Below are 13801 nucleotides of genomic sequence, written 5' to 3' on the forward strand. Positions count from 1 at the left end.
AGCTCCTCCCACCCCTCAGCGGGGAGCGAGCTGGGATTGGCGGGCGTGCCCCGACACAGAGCTTCATTCACAAATTCGGCGAAACAAAGGAGCGGCGAGCGGGGCCCGTGCGAGCGGGGCCAATGGGCGGTCGCCCCCGGGCCCACGGAGGCCTGAGCGCGGGGCGGGGCCGCTCCGGGCTCCGCGTGAGCTGAGGGACCGCGGGGGAACCGACCGGACCCGACCCGATCCGCCGGGCGGGGCTTCTGTCCCGGGGCGGCGGGGGCTCGTCCCGGCACGGGGCTGGCGGGCTCGGTCCCGACTCGTATCCCAAGTTTCGGCAACTGCGGCGCGGTCGCCGCCTCTCAGGGGCGGCGGGAGAGCCCGGGAGCGGCCGATCGCGGTCCTGGACCCCTCCGGCCGGGCCGGCCCGCCGCTCCCCGCCCGCTGTGCTGTCCCCGGGCGCCCGACGAGCGCGGGTAGTGCCCGGGCAGGATGAAGGGGTACCTGGACCAGCAGGTGCCATTCACGTTCCCGCAGGTGAGTGGCGGCTTCGCCGGGCTGGGGTTCCGCGCTGGGCTCCGCTCCGGCCGCGGACTCCGCGCTGATCCGCTCCTCCCGCAGCAGCCCCCGGGCCAGGCGGTGTCCGGCGGCGGAGCCGTGCAGGGCGCTGGGAAGATTCCCGGTGAGCCGGGCGTGCCGCCGGCGCAGGACTCGGAAGGTGAGAGGGTCTGAGGGTGGAGGGAGGGATGGGGATGGTGGAGGCGTCTGGGCAGTGACCGGGTCCTCCCCCTGCGCCTCCGTCCCCACCTCCTCGTTCCGCCGGCACCGCCGGGGCTGGAGCAGCCCCTTGTCCCTCCCCAGGGCTCCGCTGAGAATCCTTTCCCTTCTCCTGCAGAGCTGTTCCAGGACTTGAGCCAGCTCCAGGAGACCTGGCTGACCGAAGGTAGGCTCCTTCCCTTTGCTCTGTTTGGTTTCGCTCGGCTTTGAGTTGTTTGTCTTGTGAGGTTTGTCCTCCTCCTTTGCCGTGTTTGCCCGGCTCCAAACAAAAGTGGTTTTTTCAGGCTTGCCAACCTCTGGCTTGAGTAAATGAAGACGCTGAATGACACCATTGTGCTGGGCATTTGCTTATGAATGGAACTTGGCTGCTGGCCCGCTTGCCTGGGTACAATTTTCGTTTCAGGCTATTTGTAACTGGTTCGATTTTATGCTAATTTGTCACTTATCGTTGTTGTTTGCCAGAACGTCGGTATTTTCTTAAACAATAAAGTATTCTTTTAATTTGGGGAACAAAATGTTTCTCTCTCTCTCTCTCTTTTTTTTTTTTCCATAATACTTTGTGGGGAACTTCCTGGAATTAACACCTTTGAGTTTGATATCTAAATTGTTTTGCCTTTGAACCTCAAGGAAAACTTCGAATTCCAGGGAGTCCCATTAATTCTAAATTAAACTAGTTTTAAACAGAGTGGTGAACTTACTCAATTCCAGTACTATAGATGATCCATTTCCTAGAAAAAGAGAAAGAGGTGATCTGCTTTAATACCAGATTAGGAAAGGATAATGCAAACCTTATTGAATGGGTTTGGATTATAGGCAGAGGTCTTTTTTATTATTATTTTATTTATTTTGCATAGCCCATAGCATGTGGTCAGAGTGCAAGTGAAACCCTTGAGAAATTCAATATGTGCTTTAATATTCTGGCTTATGATTTCAGACCACATATAGTGGAACTAGTTTCTCCCATGGCAACTCCCATTTCCAGACTTTTTAACAAGAAAAGCGACTCTTTGAAGCAAACTCTTTTTGTTTTTATGTATTCACCTGTATGCCAGAATATTTTCCTGAATGGTGAAAATATTTTTATTAATGTCTTTTCCATGTCTCCATGTTAGCATTTGTTCACCAGAAGAAGGCAACAGATCACTTAAGAGTACCTTCCTAAACAATGCAGAATAAAAAGCAAAAATATGAAATATGTTATTTATTCTCTTCCACATTTAGTTAAAAAATGTAGCTTTTTTTTTCCACAGTTCTTGGTGTTGTCTATTGTTAATTTTGAAATAAAAGAGAAACAAACCTAGGAAGGAAGCAAACTGGAAATAAGCAATCAGCCTAAAAGGTTAATGAATTTAAACCACATATACATCTGTGTGTGTGTGTGTATGTATCACTGTATATATTTGTGTGATTTCAGTCATAGGGATATCTCTTTTTTATCTTTTTAGAGTATTTTTGATACTCTAAATGTCAATTAATGCCTGACTTCTCATTTTCAAAGAATAATTCTGCATATAGATGACTCTTAAAAGAAACACATGCTGAAAAATCCCAGGCCTTCTTACTAAAAATCTAGTTTTCCTCTGCACCATTTCTAGCAGAATCTGGTGGACTGCACTGGGGTGAAGCTGGCAGTTGCTAACTGTGTGGAAGTAGTTTCAAGTCAAATAATTTATAAAAGTGCTTCAGCATTCAGAGAAACAACAACAAAAAAATCTTCCTTGAAGAAGAGTGGCAGAGGCAGGTCCCTGTGCTGACTGAGAGGTGGAGATCCACATCTCTGGGTGTCCTTGGGCAGAACACAAGCCCCTGTGCTCTTGAAAGCAGGGTGGGAAATGGGGGCCCTGTGTCGATGCCTGAGTGACTGAAACAAGACTTTTAAGTGTAGGTGCTGGTTTGGGGAGAACAAGAAAACCTCTGTCTGTATTGCAACAGTATGAAGTAGATTATGAACATAAAAATTGACATTTTCTTCTGGCAACTTTCACTTTAGCCTTCTAGTACAGGTCTGTGGCTGTCTGCAAACATCCCTGCCCAGCAGTGAGGCTGTGTGCTCTCATTTCAGCCTTGCCCTTCATTTCACATCTCCTCTGTGGCCTATTGCTTTCAGCATGTAATTCCCTTAATGAGATCCTCAGCAATGCCACAGAGCCTCAGGGACACAGGCTGCAAAATCCAAACTCGCCTCATACACTGTGATCCTGGTCATTTCTTCTCTTTCCATGTTGCTTTTTAAAGACAATTCATAGAATGAATTTTCTAGGTGTTTTTTCCTCCGTTCCCCACATTTTACTGTTTATAGTCCCAGTTTGTTTGTTGTCATACAGGTCAGTGTGAAGAGCTTGGGTAGTTCCATTCTGATTCTCTGCCTGTTAGTGTGGTGTTATTCCCTGAGGTTTATTTTTGGCATGCCTTGTCTGGGTTAGCTTCAAGTGACTGAGATTAGTGGGCTTCCATTCCTTATGTCCCTTAACTTTGACTACATCATATTTGCTTTAGAGCAAAGTTTTGCTCTAGAGGGAGAGCAATCTGTTGTCCACTCTGCAATAACAGAAATTGCAGGTTTGTCTGTTATACACTGGCAGCAGCATTTCTTTCAGCAATAGAGACAGACTTTATCAAATAACAATCTGCTGCAAGCTCTCCCTTCCCTGCACTAAAAGGGATGTAAAAGTAATTGTTAGAAGTAATAAAATATTCTAACACAGTATGTGCTGTGGTTAAGGTTCTCTCCCTGCAGTTTCTCCCAGGACACACCACTATTCATTAATCCCAGAGGGAAATTATCCTTAGTCACTAAAGTCATCCCAGCAGAAAGCTCAGATCTTTCCTGCATAGACTTATTTCTGCTGTACTGTTAATTATACTGTACAAAGTGCCAAAACTAATTCTTTGCCTCCTCTCTCTCTCTCTCTGTCTCTCTCTGTCTCTCTCTGTCTCTCTCTGTCTCTCTCTGTCTCTCTGTCTCTCCTGACAGCTCAGGTTCCAGACAGTGATGAGCAGTTTGTGCCTGACTTTCATTCAGAAAACTGTAAGTAGCACGGGGAAGATCACATGTCTCAGGGGAGAAGGGCAAACTCAAATTTTGGTGCCTTTCCTGTGCAGACACCCCTCCTCTCTGTCCAGAGCAGCTTCCCCCATGAAAACTGAAATGAAACACTTTTACTGGTTGCTCTTGTTTACCTCCTTTCCCTGGACTTGGCCCTGCAGCACAGCTGGGCTTGGTCTCTGAGTCATATATCTCATTTCTTCCTCTTTTTGACCCGGAACTGAGGATGGGCCCATGTTTCACTCTGAGTGAATTCATGAGTCAGTTGTAATGTAATAGCCTGTTCCAGCTATAAGGGTCTGGAAAGCATTGGCTGCTCCTAACACATCCAGCTTCTTGAAATCTCCACAGAGGTCAGTGCACTGGAGAGACAACTTATTTTTTTCACCCTCAAGACTCAGCTGACCAATCAGCATTTTTAGATGGATTGTATATAGCTGTTTGCTCCATACATTGAAAAGGGTTGCTACAGGCAGGGAAATGGGTGCCCCACACACAGAAAGACTCTTTTCTCTTCTGGCCCTTCCCTGGGCCTGGAGTGTTTGCACAGATGCAGGAGTGTCATGCTCAGAACAAGGAATCCATCCCAGGTGTGGAGAGAGTGGAGTGAGGGCTGGGTCAGCACACTCAGCCCTCTCTCAGTCTGGACAGTGCCCAGAGCTGTTTGTGAACAGGTCCCTCTGCTCTGACTGACGGCAGCCACAGGATCAACCACAGGAGCCAGTCCTGCCTGAGGAGCAGTAGGAGCCAGAAACAACAGGAGGCTCTGTGATCTTATGGATTTATGCAATATATACAGTGGTATTTTCCCACGGAAAGCCTTAAACTTTTGTAATTGCTGTGTCTACAAAAACCTTACCTTTATTTTCCTGTAGGACAAACTGTACTATCAGGACATCTCCAATGTGTCATCATATTAGTGTATTATAATTTAATGCAGTGCTGCATGGTAATACTACTCACAAGACATGGTTCCCAGGTATGGCAAAGACCACTTTGCATAATGCAAATCAAAAGTTTGCTTTTATGTTCTGAAAAATAATGTGCAAGCTACACCTTGTAACAGAAAATGTCTGTCCCAGCCCCTAATAGCTTAGGACATAGCCACTCTAAATCCTTCTCAAAGTGCTCTGGATCATCATAGAGTATGTTAGCACTGCCTTAGATTTGCTCTTTTAAGGCTGATGTATCATACACACTTCACTAAATGCAGGGCAGTGCTCAGGGAAGTGCAGTGAGCAGCTGTGCATGTTGGCATTTTGTTTCTTTCAGAGCCACCTGAACAAGGACAAGGTGGTGGCATCTCCACTGATAGTTATGGTGGACAATCATAGCTCTCCATAAAGAGGAAAAGTGTCAACCTGATCTTTCCTTTCCCTCCAGCAGTAGCTTTTCACAGCCCTCCTGCTCAGATCAAAAAGGAGCCGCAGAGCCCCTCGGAAGCCCCCCTGTCCTGCAGCCACGAGCAGCCCTTCCAGCCCCACAGTGAGCAGTGCCTTTACACCAGGTAACGTGGCTTACACAGGGGAGAGACAGGAGCTGCTCTGAAACAAAGTGCTACTGCATTATCTAATAATGGAGTGTGTGACAACAGCCCTGCCTGTGTGCTCAGTCCAGACCAAAGGGTGGGTCAGCTCAGACAGCTGCTCTGGGCAGCTCAGAGCTGAGCAGGGTGGGTCTGGGCTTGCCTCTTTTTTCTTCTCCCTAGTGCTGTTCCTCTTCATGCTGAGCACAGTCTTGACATCTACCACATGCCTCTTCCCCTTGCTTTCCAAAAGCTGTCCCACACCTGACACCACTGCCCATAGTGCCAAGCCCTTACCTGAGCTCTAGTGTGGCTTCTTCAGCACAGACACCTTCCCTGGTTTTCTACCTGAAGGGTTTTTGCTGCTGTGTGTGGGGTCAACTAACAGAGAGCAGGGTGTTTCTGTTTGTCAGCCTAGGTGGCTGCACAGAGGGACAGCATGTTTGCCTTTGATATATTGTTCCCAGGTGCTGCCACAAGTCCTTCTAGGAGAACTGTAACGCTCCAATATCTGTCTGACTGTTGCAGTGCCTATGATCAACCCAGACGAGTCGGAATCAAGTCCCCCAGCCCAGGAATCCTGACACAGTCACCACTCCAACAGTTCCCTAGACAGGACAGGAGCTTCCCGAGCCCTGTGGGGCCACCCCACTCCACATCCAGCTGTGGATACCTCAGTGAAAACGGGTGAGTTCCTGCCAGAAAGAGGCAGCCACTGGCAAGGAGGATTTCCCTCCTGGGTGATTCAGGGAGGAAGGGCTGTAGCATCCAGATGGAAGTGCTCTGTTTACAGTGAGCACAGGATCCCCTTGGGATCCACTGCTGCTGCCCAGGGTTCAAAGTCCATAACCTTACCCCTGCTGGATTCTGTGAATGATGGGCTGTACAGCAGCTACCCTTGGAAACACCCTTCGCTGGGGTCCCTTCCTTCCCCAGCTCTAAGTGAGCTCCTACAGCCCTTGCAAGAGGCTGAGGAAGTTTCTGTCCCTCAACCAGCCCCCCACCAGGGCTGAAACCAGGGGGGCCAAGAAAGCAGCCACCTCATGTCCTCTCCCTTCTTCCAGCTCTGGTTATCAGCCCCCCGTGGAGATGTGCCATTCTTTCCCCTCCTCCCAAGGCGTGGCCCAGGAAGACCCCATTGCCTACCAGTGCCAGATGCCCAAGCCCTGCCTCCAGTACCCTCATCAGGGCTTCAAACAGGAGCACCATGACCCACGATATGAGCAAGAAAGCCAGGCAGGCAGCAGCCACCAGTACCCAGCAGCTGTGGTGGTGAAGCAGGAGCAGGTGGACTACATGTATGACTCAGGTGGGCAGGAGGAGCTCTTTCTGACTACAGAAACCTGGCACCAGTGGGAGTGAGCAACTCCTGGGTGAACATCCATCACTGGTGGGCTTTGGGCTTTGAAATAGTTCTTCAGGAGCACGTGTGGTCTGGGAAAGTGGCCTGGGTAACTGGCTATGCAGCAGGAAACTTAAACAGTTCCATCTGTTCGCTGCATCCAAGGTAAAGGTGGGACATTCACCTTCCGTGCCATGTTCTGAGAAAGACCTTCTGGTAGATAGTTGGGAGCTTTAGTAAGACAGGAGGTAGAAGGTGATGTTAAATTCATTCAAACTAGATTAAAGTCTGCCTTCTTTTTTTTCCCCAAGGGAATAAGTAGCCAGTGGGGAGACTCTCAAAATTCATGATTATCCCACTCACATCATCAGTGCCATTGTACTGCTTGGTGTCCCTTGGAGTGTCAGCTTCCACCTGCTACTTCCCACAGAAACAGGGCACAGAGAACAGAGATTTCAGGGGATCACAAGAGAAAAGAAGTTTATCATTCCAAAAATAGCTCTCTAGATACCAGGTCCACCAGGTGATCCTCTTATTTTTCCACAAGGAATAAATCTTATTTTTTCAGCAGACCTGTCTAAAGACTCGCTACCCTGAGATTGCAATAGCCTCTTCCAGAAGGAATGTTACTTCTGGTTTCCTGGTATTTTAATGGACATCTTGAATTGTTTCCTTTAGCAGAAATAAATACATAAATAAAAAGCTCCCATGGGGGTATAAAACCCACCACTGTGGTGAGGCTGATATTACACTTTCACTGGGTAGTTCTGTGCAGGCAGGGGAAGAAAATGCAAACCCAGAAGAATGCTTTTTTGTGAGAGTAGTTTATGATTGTAATAAGACCCACTCTGTCAGCTCAGAGTACTCTTCCCTCAGCATCAGCAAAATCTCTGCTGAAAGCAATGGCTGTACACAGGAGTGTGAGGGAAACATAAGATAAATCTTCCCAAAGCTCCCAGTTACAGCTTCCATTTCAGCTGGGGACAGAAAATAGATTTGATTCAGAAAACACAAGATACAGAAGACACAAATTGCAGTGCTCAGGCAGCAATACACACTACAGAGATCATGGAAAGACCTTCTGCTTGTTTTTAAACTCAGGCTATTTTTTTCTTTTTGTTTTCTCAATTGTTTCTGAGAATGCCCATCATGATGTGAAAAAGCCAGGGAGACTTGAGACATCTGAAATGACATTTGTGAGACACTGTCTGCAGAAACATTCAGATGCTACTGCTCTGTTTAGATTATCACATGAATGTATGAAAAATGTAATACCTTCTTACCTGGGAATGGATGTAGTTGTCTTAAACTAAGATGAGGGAGAGGTGTTATTCCAACTTAGCCTGTTGTCCAAGATTTTGAATGAAGAGTGGTGCAGAGGTGACAGGCTAACTATCCCAGCTACTCTGAAGGATGTTGTGTGATAGTGCCACAAAAACTTACTACTGTAATGCATGATTGGAAAGATGATGCAGGAGAAGTTGTAGTTATCTTTCTGACACTAACCCTTTGGGAGGGTCCTAAGAGGATGTTGGTCAGACAGCTGCACTCACCTGTCCACCTCTGGAGAGTAAGATCTTTCTGCCACCTGTGCTTTTTAAACAAATGAGTTTGTTAATTGTTCTGTAGATGTTCCTGACTGTGCTTCCATGTACGTAAATGCTGAGAGTTATCCAAGCCATTCAAACACAGAAGACACATTAGGTAGGAAAAGCAGTGACTGTTTTCCTTTCCCTGCATGGAATTGCCCTCTGGTACCATCCTGGCTGGCTGTGACTGCTGGTGTTGCTTTCTCTTTCAGGCTGCAGCTACGACAAGCAGATGAGGTCCTTTACTGATGATGTCTGTGTTGTTCCAGAAAAATTTGAAGGTTAGAGAAAGGCTCACGGTTTGGGTGTAAGATGGGGTTACCCAGCATCTTTGCTAGTCACTTGACCAGTGTCCACATAGTTCATTAAGCTGTGCTCTTGCAGGTGTGTTAGCTGTGGTTCATATTCAGCTTTTCAGTATCCCAATTCTTGGGCTTTCTCAGCAGCAAACAGGCCTTCTAGCATAAGTAGCTTAATTGTGAGGTTCATCAGAGCTGCTTTTGATTTTGGCCACTCTGTTTCATGTGAAATGAAATATTCCAGGTAAACATTAAATGTGTCTCTTCTTTTTTTTTTTTTTTTTCCCAATGGTTTTTGCTGTCCTTAGAAACATTTTGTTTGTTCTCAGCAGGGGACATCAAGCAGGAAGCTGGAGGGTACCGGGAAGGACCTCCCTACCAAAGACGGGGATCTCTCCAGCTCTGGCAATTCCTTGTGGCTCTATTGGATGACCCAACCAATTCCCACTTCATTGCCTGGACTGGTAGAGGGATGGAGTTCAAGCTCATTGAGCCAGAAGAGGTGATACCATGGAGTTTCTCTCCAGGCTGAGGGGAAGCAGCCACTGTTTCTGGGGCTGCAAATTCCCAGGTGGCTTTTCCTCTTTCCTGTGAAGCTTCTGCCTACCAGTGGTACTCTCTAGACCCTGCAGCAAGTCAAGGTTTTCAGAAGAGGTCAAAAACACCTGGGTGACAAATATCAGGTTTAGGGAAGGCTGTTTATATGTGAGTTTAGACTCTCAGCTATGCAGCGAGTCAAATTGCCCATTGCCTTCCCTTCCCTAGATACTTGAATCTCAAACTTGCAGTGACCTGTGCTGTCTTATCTTGCTCCACACTTGAGTCTGATATGGAGGTTTGGAGTTTTGAACCCTACTGATTGCAGAAGTCCTCATAAGAAACTGGAAGAAAATATGTCCTAGTCTATATCAAAATGACATTACCAAGGTGTAATTTCTAATGCTGCCGTGTTCCAAAAAACACAGTGATGCCTGACAGAATCCAGGAGATGTGTCTGTAATATCTGTTCACATCTATTTTCAACTAGAGCTGCATTTAGCACTGTTCTTGCTATATATCAACTTTCATGGGCACTTTCAGTGCAGGTGAATTGTTTTGGTGGGTTGATATAGGCTTACAATGGATTTCTGAGTCTCACAGACAAAGCTGAAAATCATGTAGGAATAGGAAGGCACGTGGCTCTTGCATTGTGTTCCTTCACACTTCAGCTCCTGACAAACATGGGACCCTTGAAGAGTAAGTGTAGCATGGCATGAAGCAGCTCTTTAGCACCCTCAGACTTTCAGAGTATTGGAGAGTGAGGAGAAGTGATGACAGCAAACAAGCCCTGTAGGGTCAAGGAGAATTTCTCTGTGATTCAGAGTGCTTCAGCTTGAGTTCTACTCTTCTTGATGTAAAGCTGCTCAATTATTGATGAGCCTATTATTTAAATGTTTGTGTGCTGTGGTGTCACTCCTCAAAAGAGAACCAGCTAGATAATGTTCTTTTGCCCTTGGGTTGGGTTCACAGACATTTCCACACTTTATCCTGCTTTATTCTGCAGGTGGCCAGGCTGTGGGGGATCCAAAAGAACCGTCCAGCCATGAACTATGACAAGCTGAGCAGATCCCTTCGCTACTATTATGAAAAAGGCATCATGCAGAAGGTCAGTTTGCAAAGCAGGAGGAGACTATGACTTTTAAGTGATGCTTCTCTTGTTTGAGACAGGCACAGAATATCCCTGAGCTAGCCAGGCATCCCAAGCTTTCTCCCCCCACGATCTCTCTTTGCAGCTGTCAAACAGGGAAGCTGGGAAGGAGCTGAATGCAGTCAATGTATGAGAAATAAAACAAAGGAGAATCATGATTTCTTTTTCTGTGTATGTCTACAGCCAGGAAAGTTGGAAATTATGCAGCTGAAAGGAGATACAATCAGTCTAGACTTGCTTTTGTGAGAGAAAGGCTGCCCAAGGCTTTGTCCTATGTAGTAAGGACGGTCTGTGACAGATCCAGGGCACCAAAGAGATAAGTGAGAGTGCAACTATCACAGTACAGACTGCTCAGGGACTGCTGATGCTGTTGTTACCTGGACAAAGAGTCCCCTGGCAGCATCCCCTCTCCCAGGAGCTGCTCCAGGGGAGATCAGAGCAGCAGGAAGGCAGCACAAGGAGACGTTTACAGCTCTGACGTGACTCCCATGTTTTTGCAGGCCTTGCCAGGCATTGAGCAGCACTGCCCAGTGCTGCCTGTGGGCCTGCAGCATTCACCTCACCTCATCTCTTCCCTGCAGGTGGCTGGGGAGCGCTACGTGTACAAGTTTGTGTGTGAGCCTGAGGCCTTGTTCTCTCTGGCCTTCCCCGACAACCAGCGGCCAACGCTGAAGGCAGAGTTCGAGCGGCAGATCAGCGAGGAGGACACGGTGCCTCTTTCCCACCTGGATGAAAATGCCACTTACCTGCCAGACTTTGGGAGCCTCCCTCCCCAGCTCTACAGCAAAGGCTACACCTACTAGCACTGGTGACAGCACAGTGCTGTGTATATACCTTCTATACATGGCTGTGTATAGGAGATAGCTGGTTAGTGTTCAATTGGTATCAGCATTTTTTCAGGCCAGCACTAAGCTATGAACACCTGTGTTGGTCAGGACAAGTGTTCGGGTACACATGTGGATAACCACCTCTCAGCAGACAGGGCTCTTGTGTGCTTGTGAGAAGACCCCTCCTGTGTGTCAGGACAGGACATGTTCTTAGCCATGCAGACGTCTTCCAAGCAGTGGAGCTACAGCTTCAGCAGCACGTCGGGTAACTGGTGCCTCCAGCCAGATCAAACCCGCCTGGTGCAGTCCCTCTCGTTGGAGAGGGAGGGGATGCTGTCCCACTGGGCTTTTTTTCCACATATGAGAATACTACAAGGCTGCTGCTGACTCTATTCCTCCAGTACATGTACTGAACCTCTGTGTGACCTGCCCTCAGCTCTGACCACAGGGACTCACCTCTGAAAGGTCAGTCTTGCCTTCTCAGGATGGCTGCAGGACAGTGGTCAGAGATCTTATGCCTCCCTGGGGGAATACTTGTTTTGAATGTGCATGCTCCTGCCTGATCACCTCCTTGCTCATTCTAGGACTTTCAGGCACAAGGGTAGCTGGAAGCACTGGCCAGGATTAGAGCAGTCCTGGAGCAGATGACACACCACCATTTAGGGGAACTAGAGAGGTGCCTGATTGCACTGGTTTGGGACACAGGTCAAAGCCAATGCCATGTTCAGTTAGAGGGACTGGGGGAAGCAGCAAGGCCTGACACACCAGCTCAGCACAGAGTTATGGCTTTTCCAAACTGAACAACTTCTTCAACAAACATCCTCAGGATCTTTGAAGACCTGTCAGGCTCTTGAGTGTGCCCATCCTGGGCTTGGCTAGAAAAGTCATCTAAGGCAAGAAAAGAACCTGGTGGAGGTGTGATAAAAATGCTGTACAAAGTAACCTAAACCATACATAGTTCTTAATATTGGAATTCAGTCTTAAACTCCACAAATCTTTGCATGTTTGAGGGAAATCCTGATATGTTGAAAAGGCAGCTCCCTCTGCAGCCCCATGCAGGGACTGACAGGTTTTCCACAATAGTGAACATTTATAATGAGTACCACATCCTTATTAAGAGATGTCTTTAATTAGCAGCTCCAACCACGTTCCCAGTTAGACAAGGAGCAGTACAGTGTACCCATACAGAAAAAGCCTGTTTCCTACTGCTTCATAATGATTTTTCAGCTGCTGAATACACAGCATTGCCAATCCTGCCAGCATGGTAGCCTGTAGAGAAAATTCTGCATATTGACTGAAAGCCTGATTTCTCCCAATGACCTTCCCCTGCATGGCTAATGCCAACCCTCCCAGCCTTGTCCCCGAGCAAGAGAGCCATGAAAGGCAGCATTCCCTGCCTGAGGAGAGGCCAGATGCTCAGAGCAGCCTGTTCTGTGTTCTGTGCACTCCAGAGACTTGGTGTTCTGGCAGCTCCTGGCCCTCCTGCCATGCCCTGTGCCCACCCAGCATCCCAGAAGTGAGGGTGAAGAGGAACCCTTGGATATAAGCTGCCTTTACTATTTATGAGTGTAAAAATACTATAATTAATAAATCGGTCTACATCTTTGGCCAGTGCAACTTCATTGAGCCCCTGACTGGTCCTCCCTTACCTCCTGAGCTTGCTTTGCACAGCTCCTTGGCACCAGCTTGCAGCTTTGGGTAGCTGATCCAGAGGGCTCAGGGATGCATGTTTACTTCTGAATCTTGATGGAGTTGAAGAAATGAACACTTTGCTCCCTTGACATGCTCACAAACCAGGCCTGAAAGATCACAGTGAAACATGTAACCTCCAGCTGCACCTGGTGTCAGGGGAACAGTTCTCTGCAGCTGCAGAGAACACCACCCACGCTCCACACTGCCAGCACACTGGCCCCTGAGCCAAGCTCCACAGTTTTAATGAGCTTTTCCCTGAACTTCAGCTCTGCCTCATGCAGCAGCACTTCCCGGGGAAGTGAGCATGTGCTACAGGTAGAGCTGGGAGCAGGACTAGGGAAGTGCAGGGCACACAGTGAGGAGTGTGGCACCCTGCCCCTGGTGCAGAGCCAACCAGGGCACAGCCACTGATGTGGGCCTCTCTCTAGAGGGAGAAGCACTTTCACACCAAGAGTGAGGTCCCTTCAAGGGAAGCATTTGTGCCTTCTGGAGGCTGCACCCTGCAGCAGCGCTGTTTCTAACAAAGGAGACTGGCAGCTTGCTTTTCTTTGGTATCTCCCTCTGCAGGATTCCCATGGATTTTACATTTATCCAGTATTCTTGGGGCTACCCTCTGCCCAACACATCTTCTGGAATGGGAATTCAGGGAGCTGGTTCACATTTGGATGAAATTTTAGCTCCATGTTTCACTCAGGTTTGTACTGTCAGGACAACAGATCAATTGCTGCAGAGCAGTTCTGGGAATCAGCAAGATCAGGTTCTCAGCATTGAGGGGCAGTGACCTCCAAAGGGCAGAGATTTATAATAACCAGATCAGAGAGCTGGGAGTCAATAAATACACTCTGCATTTCCAGTTTAGCTAGACTGAGAGGCAGCTGATATGGGAAAGATGGTGGAGGTAAGAGAGAAGTCATAATTTTCTCCTGATGGTCCTGAAAATGACCAGGAGCTTCCAGAAGGAAGATAAGCAGCTCCCACACAACCCTATAAAATACTCCCATGGAGGTTTCCATAAGCCAGAGACTGAGGAAGAAC

General features: G+C 47.9%; 1 protein-coding gene across 2 annotated transcripts; it reads left to right on the forward strand.

The window, feature by feature from the left end:
- Window positions 1-410: 410 nt before the first annotated feature.
- ETV4 (ETS variant transcription factor 4) lies at window positions 411-12680 on the forward strand. Of its 2 annotated transcripts, none has more exons than XM_032711429.1 (12): window positions 411-519; window positions 607-700; window positions 878-925; window positions 3734-3787; window positions 5192-5312; window positions 5859-6017; window positions 6395-6639; window positions 8302-8376; window positions 8474-8542; window positions 8890-9062; window positions 10104-10205; window positions 10829-12680. In XM_032711429.1, exons 1-12 carry the CDS (start codon window positions 475-477, stop codon window positions 11048-11050), a joined length of 1407 nt encoding a protein of 468 aa, XP_032567320.1. In that variant the 5' UTR covers window positions 411-474; the 3' UTR covers window positions 11051-12680. The 2 variants fall into 2 exon arrangements, with proteins under 2 accessions (XP_032567320.1, XP_032567321.1); XM_032711430.1 differs by having other exon boundaries at window positions 8893-9062.
- Window positions 12681-13801: the final 1121 nt, after the last annotated feature.

Source organism: Chiroxiphia lanceolata, chromosome 26, assembly GCF_009829145.1.
Source record: "Chiroxiphia lanceolata isolate bChiLan1 chromosome 26, bChiLan1.pri, whole genome shotgun sequence".
NCBI lineage: Eukaryota > Metazoa > Chordata > Aves > Passeriformes > Pipridae > Chiroxiphia > Chiroxiphia lanceolata.